This window comes from Heliconius melpomene, chromosome 8, assembly GCF_056956725.1.
Source record: "Heliconius melpomene rosina isolate 202511_hmr_F chromosome 8, ASM5695672v1, whole genome shotgun sequence".
Taxonomy (NCBI): domain Eukaryota; kingdom Metazoa; phylum Arthropoda; class Insecta; order Lepidoptera; family Nymphalidae; genus Heliconius; species Heliconius melpomene.
Genome location: NC_140396.1, coordinates 3,927,319 through 3,945,593, shown reverse-complemented (window position 1 = coordinate 3,945,593; position 18,275 = coordinate 3,927,319). Strand labels below are relative to the sequence as shown.

Below are 18,275 nucleotides of genomic sequence, written 5' to 3'. Positions count from 1 at the left end.
AATTACCATAATAAAGGGACTAACATTCTTATTTATTTATATTCTTTATTGCACAAAATAAGAAAAAAAAAATGTACAATAGCCCGCCTATTGTACATTTTTTTTTTTTTTTTTTTTTTCTTATTCTCTCTTAACGCTAAGAAGCATTTTCTACCAGCCAGCATTCTTAACCGTGGTTTAAGCAGTGGTTCGTTGGAAACAATACCGTTGCCATTTTCCACCGAATTCGGGAGGCATTTCGTGTTGAGTGGCGAAACTCAATACTGCGCTTTGCCTTGACACCAGAGCGAAGAAATTAAAATATTAAATATTTTATTTCCTCGAGGGGAAATCGAACCCACAACTTGTCGGGTTTACGCCACTCTTAGTGCCCCTGTTCACTAATCTCTGTTAGTTGTATTTCTTTAATAATATTAAAATGATTAAACTCAGTTTTTTTCTCATCCAGTCTTTGATAAAAAAAATATTGCCTGTTTCTTGTAAGTAAGCGAAATGCAATAACTAAAGCAATGGCTTTCTATCTATTTTAGATTAAATACGTCTGCACACACATAAAGCCACAGAACACATTTACTGCATAAAGCTACTGAGCAACTGCGACGACGAAATATTCAATAATATTGTACACTATACGGGCCCAAACATTCAACAATATTATTGTCAATATGGTATTGACAATAATATTGTGTGTGTGGGGCTAGCATAGAGTATAATGTAGTATCTCTATGCTCGGGGGTTTCTCATCATATGAATCGTCTGACTTTATTTTTTTTTAAGTAGAGACTAAATTGCTAATTCACTAGAATTCTGACATTTGTGTGGATTGTAACGTTTTTGGAAGAAATTGTTGGCATATTCTAATTATTCTAATTTAAGAAACAAATCAGTAAGTAACAAGTATCACTACAATAAACATAATCTATTACAATCATTGATAATAATGATGTAACATCAAAATGCACAAAGTTACTTATTTCAAATTTTAGTCTTTGGTCAAATCACCGGTGTTAAGTTGTAAATTGTAATGCTTTAAAAACAAATTTTATAATACTGAATTTACTATTGAATTAGATTATTTAATAGTATTATTAACATTGTTGTAGAATTTTTAAACATGTATTGTGACGTATGTGGAAATGTTGATGAAGATTATGATGAAAATTCCATTATGGATCATGAGGATACTCCAAAACATATGTGCAACCTTATTTTATATAATTATAAATTAAATAAGTAAGTATATACCTTATTTTTATATTTAAATCATCTGAGTTATACTATGTAGATAAGTTGTTCTTTGTTCTTTTCTATACTAAAAAAAGTTAATAAATCTTTTGTGTCTGAGTATACGTGTTTTTAGTTTTTACCTCCAAAATTTAAAGTATTTGTAAAAAAATTCTAACAAGTAAAGCTTATTACACTGTAAAGGAATATTTAGAGGATAAAAATGTATGGAATCAATGTCTATTGAATATAATGCAGGATAGCTGCCAGCTAATGTAATAAATTGTACCATTGACTTTGAAAAGAGCAACTGTTGAGTTTCTTGCCGGCTCTTCTCAGCACTACTGCCTTCCGAACCGGGGTACCTTTTTGTTTATATGTTCATTCGACGATGCAAAAGTATTTAACAGTCTTATAACAGTCTATTTGAATAAAGAATATTTTGAAGTTGGATTTATACTAATTTTGAACTACTGTACTTATATGTTTAGTTTACTTGTTTTCTACAATACTTATGAAGAATTACACTCAATTGAATTGTCCTGCACAATATAATTTTTTGATATTTTTAAAGTGTTATTCATCACTTAGTTAAGAATAAGTATAAGTAATTATGTTTAACCAGTATTTATTGGACTTTAAAAGTCTAACAAAGAGAGTATTAATAAATAATATTCCTGAGGAATTGAATTGTAACCATTGTTTTATTATGTCTTTAAAAGAAAATATAAGGAGGATATTCTTTAACTTTCAAAAACATCTTTAGCATTTTAACATTTGATTTTGCTGCAAGTGTTTATTCCTATAGAACCCTTTATATCAATAATTAATATATTCTTGATCAGCTATTAGTATTAACAGTACTTAAGTTAAGCAAGTAATTATTTTTTGCATTAAATATTTTAACATATTTTCAGAAAGTATTTTACAAACAATCGAAATGGAGTAATCATACTAGGAGGGGCATCTGTCCAAGGAGATACAAGTGCGGGAACCATTCAAAATAGTGACCACCACAAAATGAGAATTTATGTAAGACTGATATGTTATATGAGTACTTTTAATGTTGTTTATAAATATATTGTCTGTTTCTAACATAACATATTTAATGTGAACTTTAAACTTTATTTATTTTTCCATATAAACTATCATGCATTTATTAAAACTATCATATTTAATTTGATATAAGAGTGGTTTATCATGTAAGTATTATCTTATCTTTAACTTGGTTTGATATATATCTTTCAATTGTAATGAATTTTATAACTATTCGTGACTTTATAATAAATATCTACATTGAAAATAAAATAAACAGTATCAGAAATTCATGTACCATACAGTATAGCAAAAATAATGAAACACATTTGAAAATTTTAATTTGAGTTGAGCTTAGCGCACAGCTAATTGCTACACTCTTTATTTAAAATTTTTTGTTATTATGTCAGCTTTACGCTGTATCCTGCACACAGCAGGGTAGGCAGAGAGAACCTAGTGTTAAGACACTCCTTTCCCAACTTTCTGCCTAATTCTATAGGCATTGCGTATTGAGTGGCAGACCTCAACACCGTGATTTGCCTCAACACCAGAGCGACAATATGGTAATATGAACACAAATAAATATTTCACTTCCTCAAGTGGGAATTGAACCCACAATTCGCGTTCAGTCACACCCTTGAGCCGGTGCACTATGACAGCCTCAACTCCGGCCTTGTTTTTAGCAACTGTAAATACCATGTAAGACAATTGATTTAAAATTAAGAAACCACTATATGAACTGCTTTGTATTTAGATAGCTAATAAATGAATTATTATTTTCATTCTAGGTGAAGCCATACCAAGTGGTTAAGTTTACCTTTACCATAAGTAATAATTTGAGGAATGAAGAATTATTAGTTGTTGGCTTTCAACTGAGTCATCCCCAACCTCAGTTTCAAATGAATGATCATCCATATATTTATGGAGAAGAACCAAAGATTTTAGATAAAAGTAAGTAACTACTTCAGTAAGGTTGTCTTACCCCAGGTTTGCCAAAACATTTGAATTTGCCTTTATAAATATGTAGATATTATTGTTTTGTCGTCACTATTAGTAGTGACTCTATGGTTTGAAACTCACCAGCAGGACACCTGGAGATGGAGAGTATACCAAGTCTATGAGAATACAATCTCTTTGTTTGAACTGAAATTCAGAGTACTTGGGTTATAGGTATTCATATTAGGTGATACAAGCCATATGTGTAACAAATTAAGTAACACAATTGAGTAATCTTTATGCATTTAAATATATTTTTATAAATATGTGCCGTTTATTCTTTTGCTTAGCTTTTTTGTTATTCCAGTTTTATTTGTGAGTGAGTAAACTGTACTGTTGACTATAAACAAGTGTACAAAAAAAGACTAATAAAAATTAAGTGTGTGTTATGCAGCTGTAGCCATTATTGTAAACAATTTTTAAACTACATACTTAAATTTTTCTTGCATATGATAATAGTCTGAAACCATACTGCATTGGGGTTGACCATACTCACCAACCATCCATAAGCAAAAGATAGGAATATGAAGGAATTTATTTCATTGGATGACCTCTTGCCTATAATAAAAATAAATAAAAATAGAATCATTTTTAGATTTTAAGTTACATTTTTGCAATGTTTCTGAGATTAAATATGAAAACAATCTTTTTTTGATTTTTGTACTTGTTTCTTTTCACTTTACATTTAATAAAATTGAACATTGTATATATGCAATTTTATAAAAATTGAAAATATAAAAATCATTACATCGATATCCACAAACTTAAATCATAACTATATTAACTAATGAGTTCATTGAATATTGTTCTATAATATTATTTACACTGCTATCTGCATATCACTTCCATAAATACAAAGATATTTTTTAAACTTAATAACTCCGACACTTATGACCTATAATCTGTCTCCAGAATTTGGCAGAAAGTGGGGAATGTACACTTAACACTAGGTTCCGTCTGCCTACCCAGATGTGTGCGGGATACAGTGTGAAGCTGATATTATATTTGCAGACAATGTCTGCTGGGCTGTCTACCACTATAAAATAATTGTTATTGCACATATTATTGACAAATTTAATGTTTACTGTGATTTTTTAAATTATATATGGAATAGTACAGTATAAAAATTAATATAAGAAATAGAGAAAAATTACAGATATATATTATTTAATCGAATACCTAAAAACCCTATCTGACAATAGATATTTCTGAATTAGAGCTTATAAGATTATAAAAATAAAAAAAACAGTTAATAAATTTAATAGCACTTACTGAGCCTATCATTTTACAGAATCTACAATAAAGGAAGAAATCAGTGTAACATTTCAATCTCCAGACATTGGTCAATTTGAAATGCCAGTGATGTTTACATTTTACAAGAAAAGTGATGACGAAAACATTATAATCATACGTGAAATGGTAATTTTTAAATTATCTTTATATTGAACATATATTTATTGTATAAATTTCATATTCATTTATTAAAAATTTTTGAACAAAAGAATTTACTAATAGTATACATGTATTATGTTTTGCTTCAATGTAAGTATCATACTTAATGTAATGGTATTATAAAGATCTTGATTAGATCTTGGGAAACTAGTGTTAAGACCACCGTCTCCATTAAGACACTTTCGTTTCCTACTTTTCGCCGAATTGTACAAGCATTGCGTGTTTACTTGCGGATCTCAACGCTGCGCTTTGCTTCATTAACAAAGTAAAGGAAAAGAAAATTAGAAATTTTGATTAATATTTCATTTCTTCAAATGGTGTTCGAACCCACAACCAGTCACACACTTGTGCCCTTGCACTACAACTAGCCTGATATAACATATATTATTCATAATTGTGTTATGTCACAAATGCCACTAAATATATTAAATAAATTTATACAGGGTGTCCCAGGAGTCAACGATAAAACGACACCAGGTGATAGACCAAGTCGTGACAGTTATCAGAAAAATATAAAAAAAAATCTTTGTCATGTATTTTTCATATTATATTGATTTAAAAAAAATCGGAAAAACCGACACCCTGTGATGATTTATCAAGTCCTAAGACTACAAATATTACTCTTTCTTCATTTTTTTTTCTGTAATGTAATCATGAGTAACCATTCTGTGAATTACAGTTTAAGATTTAAACATACCTGCATCAGTTTTCTATAAAATGTGGTGTTTTTGCCAAACATTAAATTCAAAATATTTACTACACCCAACTTTAACCGACTGCTCCGTAAAAAAAATGTACTACACTGTTTTTGCAAGTAACTTTAAAAGTTGGCGCATTTAATCTGGATTTCGAAATGGTATGATACTTGCTAGATTACGTCTTTATTGAAGAGAGAAAAATCGAAATACTCGATAATCGAGATAACTTTCAGCGTTTTGGTATCTTTTCCGATACATTCTAGCTGCAGCATTAGCGTTACATAACCATTCTCCATGAATAAAATGCATATTGGCAATGTGTCAAAGACCGAGTATATGGCCTGCGAGAACCCGGACTCGAGCACTATCCTTATAAGTCCTGGGCCAGCCCCTAAAACGGAAAATTTCAGGTATCTTAGATCCATCATGTGTCATCACGAGTCTGGAGGCATCGATCACAAATCTTAAACTGTAATTCACAGAATGGTTACTCATGATTACATTACAGAAAAAAAAATGAAGAAAGAGTAATATTTGTAGTCTTAGGACTTGATAAATCATCACAGGGTGTCGGTTTTTCCGATTTTTTTTAAATCAATATAATATGAAAAATACATGACAAAGATTTTTTTTTATATTTTTCTGATAACTGTCACGACTTGGTCTATCACCTGGTGTCGTTTTATCGTTGACTCCTGGGACACCCTGTATATACAGCAATTTTTTTTAGTTTCTTTTAATTGTTTATTATTATAACATACAACAACGAAATGTGTATTTTAGGTAGTTATAGTACAGGAACACCATACCGAAATAGTTAGCAATAAAAGCCCATACAATAATGAGAAGTGGGAAAAGGCAGAACATTTTATTGAATGTACTAGTTGTGTGTAAGTATATAAATGAATAAATTATAAATATAATATATGGAAAGATTTTCTAATTCTGGCTGAGTGACTGAAATAAACACCAATTTTATAATATATATCTAATAATATTTATAATATACATTATTAGCCGTATTTTAGGCCATACGAAACTGTCTTTAAAGTTCCGAAACTGTTAAAGATACTACTTCCACGTGGACTTGAGGAGAGTGCACTGGAAAGTTTGACACTCCCCACAGAAATGTTGTTGAAACTTCGAGAACTTTTGATATCTACCAGGTACTTATACTAATATTATGAAGATGTTTTTTTAATACAGTGTATTGCTAGGTTTTTTAAAATGTGTTTTTTTTATTTTTAACTCCTCGCTCTGGAAAATAAAAAAATAAGAAAAGCAAAAAGCGCCGCATTAACTTTTTAAATTTAATGTGCAATATCTCAAATATTAGGCGGAATGTGGGCAGTGTCTTAAGACTGGGTTCCTCTCGTTACCCTGCTATATGCGGAGCACAGCCTGAAATATATTTTTTTTTTAAATATTTTTCTAGTGTTATAACATACTTAAGAAAGAAAAATACTTATTAAGAAAACGTATAAAAAATTGAACGTATGAATGTACTTAGACGGTGTCCAAGGCCCGCGAGTTCATATCCCGCTACGTTCAAATTTTTATACGTTTTCTTTATAATAAAAAATAAAAGGTTTTTTTCTACCAGGTCAATATTCGACGAGGGCCCTACCAAAGAGAATTATATAATGTATTATCACTACTTGCTGTGGTGGGAAGAGAGTATTGCGAGAATTAATTTAAGGGTTTGCTTACATTATGTTTTTTTTTCGAAACTATAAGTGTAACAATAATTCTTTAATTTATAAAATTGATAGAATTTTTTAAACTATATTTTGTTATTAAATCATAAAATGGGCAGAAAGCATCTGTAAATATTATAATATATATTGAAGGGGTCAGAAGTCCAGAAATTACTTCACATGAATGGTTTTTTGAGGAGGATGGAGTCGTCCTTGTCGCTTGTCACATTTGTGGAATTACCCCTACTTAGTGTGACGTTAATTATCTTTTTCAAGTTGCGAGCAAAATGAAGTTATTAAATTAAAAGAACGGATCTGAAATGATGTGCCTTTGTATCTTAAATAGAGGCCGATAATAGCGGTTTTAAAAATATAAATGAAATAAATTTTAGTTTGTTTTTTTTTCAGAAATTCAATATGTCAAACGTTAAAATAGGACAACGACAAAATATGTTCATTTTAGAGGTGCCTGGTTTAGCGGAAAAACGACCATCTGTACTTCGCGGTAATAATGTTTAAGTTATTATATATGTAATATAATAAGACATTGGATAACTTCCTGTGTTATTTTTTCATGAAATGAAAGATTTATTTGAAATATAAGACTTCATTTTTTTCAAAAGAATATGTAAAGTCATGCGTTATGGATCAAAAAAGATAAAGACAGATAAAGACCTGACGTGTTCACACTATACCGGTCCGGGACGACTGGACTACACCTAAATATATTTTTGCTAACGGAACTTCAGACTTACTATTATCGCATTCAATTACTTGCATACTGAGCTGCAGAAGCACCAAAAACATATATATATTTTTTAAATTAAAATATGTTTTTATTAGTTTTATTTTTAAATTCAGTCACTATATAGAGTGTTTATTATACATTATATAAAAAAGTACAAATATAAATATAATTTTAGGAGATCGAGTGTATATTCGTCCCAAAGAAGACCCAAATGTTCCCGGCGAATATATATATGCAAGTGTCGTGAAGGACATTGAGGACACTCAAGTTATTTTGGCTGAAATGGACGAATCGTAAGTATACATAATTTATTTTTTGCTTCCCGCATAAAGCAGGGTAAGCAGAGGGGACCTTGTATTAAGGAACTAAGTTTCCCCCCTTTCACCTGATTTTTATGAGTTTCCCCCCCTTTCACCTTATTTTTATGATATTGTACCGGAACGTAACGTTCCGCCATTCAACATTGGTATCGCGCATATTGGTAATCGCGCTTTGTCTCGTTGCAAGAGTGAGAAAATGAAAATGCATATAATTCATCCCCCTTCAGTGGAAATCGAATCCACAACTATCACGTTTACAGTCCGACTCAAACCATCTTCCCAAGTTGCCTCTGTCTACCCTCTACCCTCTGCCTAACCTATTATATGCAGGATACAGCATTAAGTTAAAAAAAAAAAATACTGTTATTAAAACATATTTTTCGTTGTTTTTTCCAGATTTAACGACCTGTATAGCCCAGACAAGTTATTTGATGTTCGTTTCCTCCTTTGTCGAGTTCCTTATGAGCGCACTCACGACGCTGTGCACAAACTGTTTCGATCTAAACAAGAATGCCGCGTTTTTCCTAAAGCACCCATAAAGAAAGTACCAGTTAAAGCTATCACCAAGTAAGTGTGGATTTTTTTCATTTATAATTTGTACAAGCATAAAGGTCACCTTACCTTACCAAAGTACAAGCAATGGTTGCAAGTTTCATCTGCACTCAATGATAAGATTATATAATTTTTTCATTGTCATAAGTGGTTGTAGAGGCCTCTATGGGCCCTGTCCTCTGCCCCAACGCTTTACTCTATTCTTCCCTATATAAAGCAGCTTTTTTCCAATTTCTATAGGCCTACATCATAGTCTTAAGTTTTATGATGAGACTTGTAGTTTCTTTTACCTGATATCGTAATTGGAAGTGGTTTAAGTTAGACTCTGTATATATATGTATGTGTATATATATATATATATATATATATAATATATGTATTTGTATTATATGTAAATTATATCACATTTGTAATGTTGTATGTTTATTTTCTGATTCGCTATTATTGTAATTATTAACAAACTTTTTATGCACCACACAGTTCTTATATTACTATTTTTCTTTCTTTTTTTTTGTAAATATTTACGCCCAAGGTTACCTGTAAGAGATCACTAATAGGATAAGGTCGCCCTTGCATGCTAGTTACATTACTATAGCTATCGATTTTCTTTTTTTTTTTTATTGTACTTATAGTTTGTGTATGCAATAAAGAATTTTATCTATCTATTTATCTATCTGTTCTGGCATCAAAAGCACAATATGTCCTATTGGGTAAAAAAAATCGTAAATTCTGTGCATAAAAGAAGTATTTGTATCTCTTTCTAGATTCTACAACCCGCTTATAGGTAAAAATGAAGAACAAATGTCAGCAGTACAGCGTATAGTGTCTGGTACTTCTGGACTTGCACCATTCATAGTGTTCGGTCCGCCCGGCACCGGCAAAACGATGACTATAGTCGAAGCTATAGTGCAGGTTAATCAAACATACGGTTTTATTATTACTAAAATAATTGTTTTTAGTTTTACGTTATAACTTGCATAGATAGGCAGAGGGACTTCCCTGCTTATTGCTTAATTTTCTAGTCATTGATGTTGACTGACGTCGCACTATGTCTTGTCCCTAAAGCAAGGAAATGAAAATAATTCATTATCATCGGTCGGATTCGCTTTTCCTAAACAGTTCAATATAATATTCATATTTATTCTAAATATAAATACTTTTTTTGTCATGTAGTATATGAAAAGCTATTCCAATGTCTGGCATAGCTGTGAGTTTGAACTTTGAATCCATCACTTTAAATATCAAAGTACATATAACAACATACTTTTTGAGATACATTTAGTTAGTTTAAATATTATATTTTTATTTAAGTTTCACGCTTAATCCCGCTAGCAGCGTAAGCAGGGAACCTAGTGTAAAGATGGTCCATTCCTTACTTTCTTGCTAATTTTCGCAACATTGGGTGCTAAGTGGCGGAGCTCAACGTCGCGCGTCATCGTGTTACCACGATGGAACGAGGAAATGAAAAAAATACTAAGTGGGAATCGAACCCATAACTATAATGACGGACGGCTACGGCATGTAATATTTAAATATTTTTTGATATACCAGCTTGTAGTCCGGAGTCATAAACATCGTATACTCGTGTGCACGGATTCCAACATGGCTGCCGACCACGTGGCGCTCGCCTTACTGGAATACAACAAGAAACTGAACATACCTCACTTTTTGTTACGAGCCAATTCCCAGACTAGGGAGTGGTGAGTTGTTTTTATTTTTTTTAAATTGTATTTTCTATATAAAGCGACATTATTTGTCCAATAAAATTCTGTTACTGTTATCTATTAAATACACAGTACGATCGCCAAGCGGTGGCCGTCGTGAACGTTTTCTGAACTTCTGTGCGTTGTCAGGTAGAAAAAAAACTTCAGCAAAAAAATCTGCGCATTGTCTACCTACCGTCTACAAGTAACTTCAGGGCAGCCACGACTCGTCAATCGTATTGTATTGAACAAAAATACAAAAATTGTATATACTCAAGGCAGTGAATTGTTTAATGTTAATGTGTCACTTAACACACCTCAAGAATTTGGCGGAAAGTGGGGAACGGAAGTTAATGTGAAACGGAATATTCTAACACTCGAGTCCCTTTGCCTAACGTGCTATATGCGGAATTCAAAACTACATAATTGTTAAATAGGTCCGTAATGCCCGCGGAGCTTGCGGCCGTTTCCAATGGCACCAGCTACGACAGCCACTATCCAGTCAGCAACGTCCATGTTTCAGCGTACCGTATTATAGTTACTACACTCTTGCATGCCGCTAAATATGGATCGTAAGTTTAATTTTATTTAGATTTTTTTATTAATGTCAACACATCGGTTGTGGGTTCTTTTCACAGTTAGGAAAATTAACTCTTCTAATTTTCAGTGTACAGCGTAACTGGTCTTTGCATCTTTCTATAATAATTTATGTCATAATATAATTATTTAGCTTTTTTTGGTCAGTTTTTTCATTTTACTTCTATAAGTACTTAAGTTACATGAGTAAATAATAATGTGCCTTTGTAAATTAATTTCCAGAACAAAACAACAATCGTTACACAAACTAAGCGTCACGCATCTCTTCATAGACGAAGCCGCTCAAGCCTCCGAGCCGTCTGCCCTAGTTCCTATAACGGGTTTGCTAGCGCCCACCGGCCATCTCATATTGGCAGGGGACCCCGAACAATTGGGCCCCGTTTGTATATCTAAAGAGGCTAAGGACATAGGATTAGGTAATTATAGATAAATTATAGGAGGGTAGAGTTAATAATAATATTTATATGACCTTTAAGAAACATTCCAGATGCTGCTTGTTGAATCGAATTTTAAATACTAATAATAATACAACATTAACAGTAATAATCGAATGACATGCTTAATAATTAAAAGAACTGAATTTCATAAAAAAAAATTTTTTTAGTTAGCTATTCAATTGTCAATTGACAATCTATGACATACCATCATGACCTCTTAGAAACTTTTAAAGATATTGAACTCTTAAAAAAATCTGTCTTAATATTGCCGCATAATTTTTTTATTATCTTGTTTATTTATATTTTTTTACATTTTGAAAGTTTTGTTGTAAATTTTGAAAATATAGCAAACGAAGTAATGTGAAGGAAATCGATCCCACAACCGTCACGATTACAGTTCCACACATTTGCCACTGCGCCGCGACGGCTTGCAATGTTAAATAAATAAATATCCATATTATGAAGTTTCGTTTATTATATATTCTTTTGTAGGTCAATCTTTACTGGAGCGCTTGATGCTGACTTACAACAACCTTTACGAGGACCCCAACTTTATAGTAATGTTGGTCAAGAACTTCCGCTCTGACCCGCACATATTGTCAATTCCCAATGAAATGTTTTACAAGAATCGCCTTCAAGTAATTGATATATATGTTTATTATTATACATTTTCAATATTGTTTTAGTGATTTATGAGTTAGTTATTTTTTTGTAATTTTACTTGAAACATTGCAAAATCTAAAATAATATAACATAATCAAATAATCATAAGCTATAACATGATATGCGAATCTTTCTAATATATTAAAAAAACATTGGTGTGGGATATTTTAACTGGCAAAACCTACAGTGAATAACTAACAAATGTCCAAATTACTTTTTTTACAATAATTACAGCCAGCGAAACTAGCAAGGGGCGAAATTTACTTTGCCTATCTTGCTATATGCGGTATACAGCGTGAAGCTAAAAAGCGTGTCCATTTCCACCTTAGAGGCAGGCATCGAACCTGTACCTCCTCTGGGGTTGCACGAGGTCGCGAGCGGCGGTGATCACTTACCATCACCCGCAAGCGCGTTTTCTATCAAAAAACAAAAAAATCTATATTTTCAGCCAATGGCGCCCCCAGACCCATTGTCCAAGGTCAACATATTGGGAACTAAAGACGGTGCGGGCGAAAGCGCCGTCGTGTTTCACGCGGTGCACTCCCGTGAACAGCGTTTGGGAGATGCACCTAGGTTAGTTCCATTTTTTCAAAAGTATTATGCCATATTAAAGCCAAGAGGCCAGTCGTGGACTAAAATCTACTTCGAACCCCACTCGAGGAAATGAAATATTTATTTAAATTTATAGTTCCATTTCTTCGTTCTGGTGTCGAGGCAAAGCGCGGCGTTGATTTCCGCCGCTCAACCCGCAATGCCTCCAGAATTCGCGGAAAGTGGGGAATGGAGTGTCTTAACATTGCGTTCTCTCTGCCCACCCTGATGTGCGCGGGATACAACGTGTAGCTGATTATACCATACTAATAATATAATTTTATTATTTATTTTGTTTGAAAAAATAACTTTTTCATTTTTGGGAATTATTTTTTTTCCGAATTATATTAGACTTCTATAGAGTAGTTAAAACTGTGGTTTCATTTAAAGTGGTGCTGACAATTCCACCCTGTATATGTTATATATTAAAAACTTATTAAATTATTATTCCGTTTCCTTATACCCTAAGACAAAACTATTTAATCCATATTATTTGTAACAGCAAAACATAGATTTTATTTTAATTTAATGTGTATAATTAAGATTCATTTAGTTTTTTCTTTCAGTTATTTTAACGAAGGAGAACTGGAGATGGTTAAAAAATACACAAAGTTACTAATTGAAAAACATCAAGTGAAACCTTCAGACATAGGCATCATTGCTCCTTATATAAGACAGGTTTATAAAAATTTATATTTAATCAATTGTATGAAGATTTAAGATTATTCCGCAAATATGGAAGTAGATAAAGGAAGCCTAGTATTAAGACATTCAGTTGGTATCTACATGAGGGCGTCGTAGCGCAGGGACAAATGCGCTTAACTGTAACACGACGATTGTAGAATCGACCCCGCTCGGAACAACGATTTATTATTTATTAATATTTTCATTTCTTTGCTCTGGTATCATGGCAAAAAAACGCGGCGTTGAATTACGCCACTCTACACGCAATGCCTCCAGAATTCGGTGGAAGTGGGGAACGACATGTCTTAACACTATGTTCCCGCTGCCTACTATTGTGTGCGGGATACAGCGTGAAGCTGGTTTAATTTTTTAATTTATTAGGTATATAAGGTGAAAGGTTGGCTTATGAATGAGAAATATGATGATGTTACTGTGGGTACAGTGGAATCTTGCCAAGGGAGAGAAAAGAGAGTTATTATAGTGTCTACAGTTCGAGCTAACTGCAGACTATTGGACTATGATGCTAAATATGGACTAGGATTCTTGGTGGATGACAAGGTAACAAAACTTTTTTTATATAATACATATGGTTTACCTTTTCCCAGTACATGAATATGAAATATATCGCTGTCGTAAGCTCCTTAAGATCCTAAAGGAATAAAATTAATTCATGGTATAAACTTTACTAAAAAAAAATATATGTATTGAGTATATTCTCCCCTGAGTATATTAAATTGTTAAAAATTGTATGTTACAGCATTCATATATTAACAATTTTAAATCTTACATCATTGTAATATATAATTAAATTATTAATACCTTATGCTGATATTTCATTATTTTCCAGAGATTTACTGTGACGTTAACGCGAGCTAAAGCCAAACTTATTATTATTGGTAACCCCACGTGTCTCACTAGGGACAAAAAATGGCGTAGATATATGGATTTGTGCAAGAGTTTAAATTGTTATTTTGGTGCAGAAACAGAACAAATACCAAGAACTTCCACCCTTCTCATTGAAGTGGCTAGAAACGGCTTCGATAGATCCCGTCTATCCCAATTTTTAAAACCAAAGACCGATAAAACTAAAGGGAAAAACAAAAAGAAAAAATAATATACAATAAAAGAATATTTTATGCTACAATAATATCAAGGGAATTTCAAAATTTATGTTTCTATTATATGCGAGTATTAAATAAATATATAATAAGGTTTTTGACAATTAAGGTTTTATACATGCTATGTAAATTGTAATGTTACGTGAATCATATATTTTAAATATTGTAAATATGTATTTTTTTTTAAATATATTTATATACATTTTTTATCCATGCCTTATTGATACCTTAGTTTCTTACCTTATTGATACTACATGACAAAAGTCTTCTTATTTTGGAGACGGAAATATCTTTCTTACTAAAAAAATTGAATAATTTGTTCAATTTTCATAGCATGTATACCACTTTTTATTTACTATATAATATTAATGATTTATTTCTTGAATGAGTATATATATACACTTTAAATTTAACATTACCGGCCCGTAGGGGCACTAAGTGTGACTAAAAACGACAGGTTGTGGGTTTGATTTGCACTCGTGGAAATGAAATGCTTAACATTGTTATTTCTTCGCTCCGGTGTCGAGGCGCAGCGTTGAGTTCCGTCACTCAACACGCAATGCCTCCAGAATTCGGCTGAAAATGTAGAACGGAGTATCTTAACACGTCGTTCCCTCTGCCTACTGTGTGCGGGATACAGCATGAAGCAGAATGGAAAAAAAACTTACAATAACTTTTAAGTTGCTATTATTAGTTATTATGGTGCAGTGAAACTATGGCTTAGTCTGCAAATAATTAAAGTTTGCTTAAGACGTTGTTCTGCTTTATGCACGGGTTTGTTTTGCTATAGAACGCGGGAAGCTAAAAAAGTGTCGTTATGTATGTCTATTGTTTTTTTTAAATAGTTTCTATTATTTTTTCCTTTTCTCCACTTTTCTTTAATTCTTATTGACTTAATTCATTTCTTTATAACTAAATGGTATTTTATTCTCAATCTTTACAATAGTGGAATTGTAAATGATTAAAATACTTTTTACTTTGGTCTACTTTCCATAAATGATGGGGCATATATATAGTTGCTCGAAGCAAACCTTGTTTTTTTAATAGTTTCAAATCGTATTCCGCGACGAGTAGATAGAGGGAATCGAGTGTTACAACACTTCCTTCCCCACTCCCCACCCATTTTTATGACATTGCGTATTGAGAGAGAAGTACACCCCGCGCTTTGTCCTCTTACCATAGTGAGGAATTGAAAATATTGCCTAGCGGGGATCGAACTCGTACCGTAGTGTTTACAGCCATACGCTGTACCGCTCCACCACAACTTCGTTTTTACAAACAAAAAATATTTTACGATCAAAAGTGCTACTAATTTTAGAAACAAATCATAAATATTTACTGGCTTTATGCATTTAAAATTATTAATTTTCTTTGATGTATGTATAAAGTAACAATGTCTCAAAATTACTTATGAAACTTTTTAGATTTATTTACATAAATCCCTGTGATATGATAGCTTTAATACCAATTAAAATTAAAAATGTTATTTTAATTCAAGAGGCAACACATTGTGGATAGGGCGTTATAGGGGTGGGATACGTTAACACTGTTTTTGTTTTTAATTTCAATAATTGAGAATATAACCAAAATCATCAAAAACATTGGGACTCGCCTTACTAAATATATGAAATGTTAGTGTTTTAGGATGTTAAGTTAAGTTCCATAATTATTGTATACATGCTTTTAATTTTATTCTATATTAGTATTTTATAAAACATTCCTTGTAATTGATTCAATGTTATTTGACAAGCGATGTTACATTTTAGGCGTTTTAGAGATTATTTCAGTTTGTTTACTATCGATATAGTTAATAGTAAACGGCCTTATGTATTGAATATTTACGTAAAAGAAAAGTTTTTATTGGACAAATTACACAGGCGAGATTACGTAAAATTGTTATACTATATTTTAAATTGGAGACAAATTAAGATAAATATTATTAATTTTGTAAGGAGAATAATATTTTTGTAATGTCTTTTAAAATTACTCCAGCGCTTAGGGATAGAAAAAGACTAAAACTTCATTTATATAAATCACTATATAACAAATTTTTATTTGAATTTTTATTATTTTTCTAAGTGCATGCCTAAAATTTTTTCCTTACAGAGTTAATACAATTTGTACTTAATTTAAAGCAGTAATTTCTTAACTTTTAACAAACAGATAAATGTTTGTGCTAGAGAAAAACATTTTTATGTAAGAAGAAGGATAAATTTAATCTTAATGTTTTCTACCGTATACATATTAGTATAATGTAATATTTGAGACATTTTAGACTAGACTTTTGCTTTACGAGCACCAACCACGTATTTGCTTTAATATAAAATGTACGCACATTTAAAAAAATAAAAGTACAAATCACATTATGAGAATGAAAGTTACTCAAATCAACACTTACAATCTTGAGGTATACTCTATATCTTAAAATTGTTATTAACTATAGAATTTTTATAGGCATTTTTAGCAAACTCTTTCATTCTAAATGTGATAATATAGCGCGTGGGGTGTTTATAAAGCACTGAGGCTATGGTAATTAATTATCAGACAATGTTACATTGTAAAATTCTGTATTTGGTTCTTAGTTAAATATTAAATAAGTTAAGTTTTAAATGTGAAAGACTATCTGTAAGCACTTTGTATGATAAAGATGGCTGTCAATGAAAATGTGATAATTTTATAAGTACTGTAATTCGGTTTAGTAGGTTTAAGTGCATCTATGTTATAGACTAGTTGTTTATTCAGTAGATGCATAATAAAATCTTAAAGGGAAGTTAAATTATGTGTAATAATAAGACAGTATGAAAAATACAGTATAATTACTGCATATATTTAACTTGTTACAATAATAATGCGACCACAGGTCAATATATCATATATTGTTTTCATCACTATGACCAATTGTACTTATAAAAGTATCTAAATTTTATAAAAAGATTAAGGTTCTTATGTTTTCTTATGACAATAAACTCATCAGAGTTTTAATGTACAGGGTACAGTGCTAATTTTGTATTGTTGTACGTACTTGGTGCTCATTCAGTAATATTTTTTTTATTCAATTTATTATTTTCTTTTTATTCCATATATTCTATGCATGTTTTGTTATGAAACATTTACTTTTATCTTAATTTATGTGTTATTTTATGTACTTATGTTATAAGCAGCTGCTTGATCTTAAGTTCATACTATTTTACTTTATTTGAAATTTGACATTTATCAGTACATTTATAATTTTTTTTAATGATTATGATTTTCAAATAAATAAAAATTTTATTATAAAAAGTATTGATGATTTATCGACTTTTTGTACCTTAATTTAATTTAATCTAGCGACCCGCTTGCAGCGTCACCCGATGAAATATATAATTATTTATTTACTAACCAGGTATTTTATACATTGTCGAGGTATTGTATAAAATACCGAAATTATACAGATTTCCGTAACAGATATACATTTAAGTGTATAAAAATAAATGTACCTATATATATTTTCTTCCTGTTTGGAGTCTATCTATCGATAATAATATATATTTAATATTAATATCTATTGATATTAATTAGCTTATATGCATATATTATTTACTTAATTGTTCATTAAAATAAATGTGTCATAAGGATAATAATTGATTATTATCCGTATCCTTATTTGAACCAAATCATAAAAAAACATTCTGTTCTGCTTTTTGAAAAAACCTTAGTAATTTATTATTTTAGTTAATAATACAATAAAAATATGGCTGAAACGAAACATAATAAATACCGG

At 31.1% G+C, this 18,275-nt stretch overlaps 1 protein-coding gene across 1 annotated transcript; it reads left to right on the top strand.

The window, feature by feature from the left end:
• The first annotated feature begins 706 nt into the window (after nucleotides 1-706).
• LOC146536724 (putative helicase mov-10-B.1) lies at nucleotides 707-17,795 on the top strand. The gene is made up of 20 exons (XM_085189696.1): nucleotides 707-886; nucleotides 1,104-1,233; nucleotides 2,142-2,256; nucleotides 3,048-3,210; nucleotides 4,547-4,674; nucleotides 6,189-6,295; nucleotides 6,434-6,571; nucleotides 7,009-7,105; nucleotides 7,511-7,607; nucleotides 8,026-8,143; nucleotides 8,567-8,737; nucleotides 9,487-9,634; nucleotides 10,274-10,422; nucleotides 10,863-10,997; nucleotides 11,245-11,438; nucleotides 11,952-12,097; nucleotides 12,571-12,695; nucleotides 13,280-13,391; nucleotides 13,779-13,955; nucleotides 14,245-17,795. Exons 2-20 carry the CDS (start codon nucleotides 1,115-1,117, stop codon nucleotides 14,509-14,511), a joined length of 2,706 nt encoding a protein of 901 aa, XP_085045822.1. The 5' UTR covers nucleotides 707-886; nucleotides 1,104-1,114; the 3' UTR covers nucleotides 14,512-17,795.
• Nucleotides 17,796-18,275: the final 480 nt, after the last annotated feature.